This window comes from Vanessa atalanta, chromosome 15, assembly GCF_905147765.1.
Source record: "Vanessa atalanta chromosome 15, ilVanAtal1.2, whole genome shotgun sequence".
NCBI classification, from domain to species: Eukaryota; Metazoa; Arthropoda; class Insecta; order Lepidoptera; family Nymphalidae; genus Vanessa; species Vanessa atalanta.
This window is the reverse complement of record NC_061885.1, coordinates 7,723,139-7,728,300: the sequence shown is the minus strand read 5'-3', so window position 1 is coordinate 7,728,300 and position 5,162 is coordinate 7,723,139. Positions and strand designations below refer to the sequence as shown.

Sequence of the window (5,162 nt, the reverse complement as noted above, 5' to 3'; positions counted from 1 at the left end):
GCATCTCAATTATTTACACTTAAATGGGTAAAAAGCTTTGAAAAAACAAAGAGTACTTTTCTGACTTTGTTTTTATCTCTTACATTATGACGTTCATTTGGTGTATGACATTATTTTGTTCCAGGTTGAAAGGTGATTGAGAAAATGTAAACAGCAGGCACGAGAGAAATAAGATCTTAGCTCCCACAGGTGGTGGCGTATTGGTGTGATGTAAGAAATGGTTACTTCTTGCCCAATATCCATGGGCGTGAGCCAAATACCATGAAGTGGCCCATTTATCCTTCAAATTACCTATTATATAATCAAAATTAAAAAAAAATATATACATAGCAACGACCCAACTTTATATTGATGCTATTGAAAAAACTCATAGAAAGTTAACAGTAATGACTAATTCCACTTTGATTAATATCCTTTTCATATTTCCTGTGGAACATTTTAACATAAACTATTTCCTCGAACAAAGTGATAACCGGTAAAATTACCGACATTTAAATTACCTACCGCAATAATGTCAATAAACTTACAATTTATTTTACCTGATTATTAGTTGGGTGATCCGATTTACCTTAGCTCCACAGCCTCCGGACCTGTCGCTACAAGTGGATGCCGTCACGTACGGCTATTGTTCCCCCTCCCTCATACCCCTCTCATCACGAACCCCGGGCTCTAACGTGATTGTTCGGCCACGTCGTTCTATATTATAAATTATATTTCATTGCAATGATGAAAATGGCCTTTTTTATATCATATTATTACTTTTATTATGTACTTCTTACTTCGACTATGTAATATCGTAAACTAAGTATTTAGAATTATTATTATACTATTGATTGGTAGATAGTTTATTTAATTTTTAACCAAAAACATATGCAGCGTGCACAAATGTGAATTACTAATAAACTATATCACATTCTAAAGAACATACCTATTTCTGTCTACTTTAAACAACTCGAAACACAATGAAACAAAAAATGTAGAGTTCACATAATTAGGTTCGAGATAAGAACTGACAACATACACACTATTCCTTATAACAACAAGTACCTTATTATACTTAAACATAGAATAAAATTTAATATGTTCTTTAATATGTTTATGATTCAAAATTAACAGTTCTAATCACTACCATTTTTTGTAGACATTAAGTAAGGGCGACAAAAAATGGTGGAGGTGACTTATTTCTAACAAACCTTTGCATCAACAAATTACATCGATGGTAATGAGTCATTATGGACCTTAATAACTACATCATATTGAGGATTCGGTATTTTTGGCTCTGTTTTAAACTAATTGAATATGAACATTTAAAAGTATTTTTGGTACAAAACAACACCAGACCTCTGAGTCTCAAGTTAAAAGGCACTTTAAAAGTTCATTTCAAAGATAAAAAAATAAATGCGAATGAAATTAAGTCTCAAAACAAACAGTACAGGACAAAGTGCGTGTCACGAGCGCAACGGCCTTAACCAGGGCCGCCCAGCGCAAGCAGACGCCGCTGCGCACCGCCGCCGTGCCGCCATGGGAAAATCAGGCTTCGCCGCCCCCTCCGCGCGTATTGGCTCGCCCCGGCCCGCCCCGCGCCCCACCAGTGCCCATAAATACGACGTCGCACCGCGCATCTCCTCATTCCTCGCTCGCTACTCAGCATATACACGCGTTACGCGTCGCGATAATTACTAGTGCTCGTGTTAAGTGACCCTCAATATGAAAGCCATAACGGCGGTGTGTGCGACTGGAGCGTCCGTTCCGGCTATCGCCAGCGGAAGGGTGCAGAGGCACCGAGACGGCGAAAACGCCGAAATTCAGATGTATCTCTCCAAACTACAAGATCTGGTGCCGTTCATGCCAAAGAACAGGCGGATCTCAAAGCTGGAAGTGATCCAGCACGTGATTGATTACATCTGCGACTTGCAGTCTGCCTTAGAAAATCACCCAGCGGTTGGACAGTTTGAAGCTGAGGCCGCATTGGCGCCTGCGTGCGATTCACCACCCAGGCCGCGACGAAGGCCGCTCGGACCTCGCCCGGCTCCAAACACAATTCTCCCAACTGACAGAGTTCTATCCTCATCACTGCACTCGAACCACACGGTAAGTCACTAATAATAAATTTAAAACTTCCATTTGTTAAATTCAAAAGATTAATAACTCATGTATTGTAGCACTTTAATTACACCATTTAGAAATATCATTCAACTTAAGTTGAAAGCAATCTGTCTTATAAAAGTAGCGTTTAAAATACAAACCTAGCACCACCTGAATAGACACTATTGCATAAAAAGTTAATGAAATCGGTCGTGTCAGTGTTTTTGCGGCGCGCGCGCACCTGCGTGTTTCGCAAGCGCGGGAAGGTAAAAGTGGAGATGCTGGGAGTTTCACAATCCGTGTCGACGCACGATTTACTTTGTAAACAATAGGTTAAGCTAGTATTTTATTATATATAAGTACTTGTAACTTAACTCCCAAATAGCTTTCTTGAAAGTGAAAAATGTTTTTAATATGACATTTACTACGATATTTTTTTCGATAATTTTTTGTTTTGGAGTGAAACTTAAATTTTTAAAATAGTAAAACTGTAGACTCTGTAAATAAGCAGTCACAATCTAGACCGCTACTCACGCATGCGTGACGGCTGTTTTGAATTTCAGCCTTGAAGCGCGGCCACCTGCGCCGGCGCCGCGTAAACGACCGTGTACTGACACACAATCTGAATATTCAAGTCATTTATGCTGGCTCGTTTAGCATTCCGATTGACACCTGCGTATGATTACTCTGTCTCTATGCCAGTGCGTAATAACGTTTAGGTTTCCTCTTGTTGCGGATTAGATCAGCCAGGCTATAAATGCATCACGGTGATGAGTTGGTCGCCGTCGCGGACGGCAGGTGCATCTCGCAGGATTTATTCGAGCGCCTTGTGTCTACAAGCCCCGCAATGCGCGCTCGTTAATACTTGGTCGTGCCACGTAAATTTTAATCACTGCCAGTTGTTGGAACCGAGGAAAATGTTCAAAACAAGCGTGATTTAGGTGACGCAAGGTGCCACGCGAAATTTACAGCAGCGAAATTGTCACGTATTTAGTGCATCTGCCTTAAATAAAATTTATTATTTTGTTTTCAAATACGTGGTTTATGTAAAATGGCCGTATGCCATTAAAGTTTCGGTAGTAGTACATACCTACCTATTAATATAACAATTGGTCTCAATGTGCATAACCGGGATGCTGAAATTTAAAATGAAGCCGAAGGCGCCAACAATGACTTCGAGATATTTACTAATACGCCTACACTATGCTGGAACTAGCGGAATGTCGAGTAATTTAACCACATTCTTGACTACTAATTTGAATAATCAAACTTACAAGGACATTTGAAACAAATATAAATACGTTGTGGTACAAACACAGATTCGATCAGTGATCTGTATAAAAAAAATAAAAAAACAAGCCGAGGGGTGATCGTGATGGAATTCCTAAGTCCAACGTGCGCGTCGTGAGGCGGCATTTCACGGCGCTATCGCGAGAGGCATCGAGTGCCGCGCTGTGTGCCACAAACCTCGGTCACGAACATACGCCACGGCAACTATCGCAAGACGCGACTGTAAACTGTTACCGCAGCTGCCTGCCCTGAGGCTCTCACGACCACAAGACTTATCATCGGGTCACTCGATTGCGAGTACGAAGTATTGAAGTTTAAAAACATTCTTTGCTCGATTTTTTCGCTTTACTGTTTGATTTGTCACTCTAAGTGTAATGAGCAGTTAAGTACCTATTATATTGAATAAAGATAGGCGTGTAATCCGTTACACCCCTCACTTTATATTCCAAACAAGAGGACAACCCTTATTTATAACCGTGCGAACGAATATTTCACTTCTTTTTAAAAGAAATAATGAATGTTTTCATATCGATATTGAATTATAAACATTACACCTATTAATAATTCAATTAACAATTGACTTTATGAAAACACATTTCGTAGAATATATATAATACGGTTTATAGTTGCAATGGAAGGTACAATATCTATAAATCAATGCATTTAGCTAAGGGCCTCGAGCCACACCTACGCACGGCTTCCCGTCATCATCAGAAGGTGCGCGGCGCGACCACGATGGCCGACAATAACATACCGCCAGGTGTCCTCGCCCACGCTCGCCGCTTGCTCGCTCCTCTGAATATCTTTGTCTCCGCTTACTTTGTGCATAAATCGCGCATGTGAAAGTTTTACGATCACCTTAACGCTTCTTCGAAATAATAAACAAGCGGCGGCGGTCTGAAGACAATGCAACTCCACCACGAAATGTCTTGGCAAACCTCTGCCGGTCTGTACACGTGCAACGATTTCGCCGATCACTCGGATTCCATCGACGATCGATCGAGGGCATTGTGCTGCTAACGGTCGTTCACAGCTGCGTATGAGCACACGTGACGGCGCCGGTAGCAGATAGCTAAATAAATGCAACGTACCTATTCATTATCCAACCGACAATGCTTCTCTCATAAAGGGATTTCACGTGTTCGCCTCGCGAAGTCCCGATCCGTTCGGGACATGTGCGCTCTCCCTTCAGTATGTCTGTAAATAGGGTATGGCCACGTGCGGCCGTTCAGCTGTATCGCGGATGTGCACGGACGGGAAGCGGTAATCTAACACGTACTCAGAGTTGGAAACTAAACGATACATCAAAATTGCCTGTTGCACTGTAATAAAACAATTGAGAATATCATACTAAACTGGCGACCAATCATGGTTACTATTAGCCCTTCGTATAATAACTGTGTTAATGAATTAAAGCAGCCTAACACGGCGCATATGTGGTGACAGATGGCCGGACGCGGGCGGGATGCGCATGTGCTACCCGATATACTATTTGTCACAATCACTAATAACTGTAATAACATTCGTTAGGAGGGTCAAATTTATTTGACCAGCACTATTTATATAAAACATTATTCGTTAAGTAATTAAAGTGCTACATTTACAAATTAAGACCTCTTGAAATATTGTTTCTTAACTTGATCACTTACCTACCTTTATTTTATTGTTACAGACTCCAGAAAAACAAGACCAACCAGATAGGCCGACGTGCTAAGTGATGAGTAGTCTTAAGGACAATTATAATAATGGTGAACGTCAAAATACCTCGAGGTGCACTCGATGCGCTC

The 5,162-nt window shown here is 41.0% G+C and overlaps 1 protein-coding gene across 1 annotated transcript; it reads left to right on the top strand.

Moving 5' to 3' along the window:
• The first annotated feature begins 1,622 nt into the window (after positions 1 to 1,622).
• On the top strand, positions 1,623 to 5,162 carry LOC125069316 (protein extra-macrochaetae). The gene is made up of 2 exons (XM_047678766.1): positions 1,623 to 2,091; positions 5,048 to 5,162. Exons 1-2 carry the CDS (start codon positions 1,708 to 1,710, stop codon positions 5,087 to 5,089), a joined length of 426 nt encoding a protein of 141 aa, XP_047534722.1. The 5' UTR covers positions 1,623 to 1,707; the 3' UTR covers positions 5,090 to 5,162.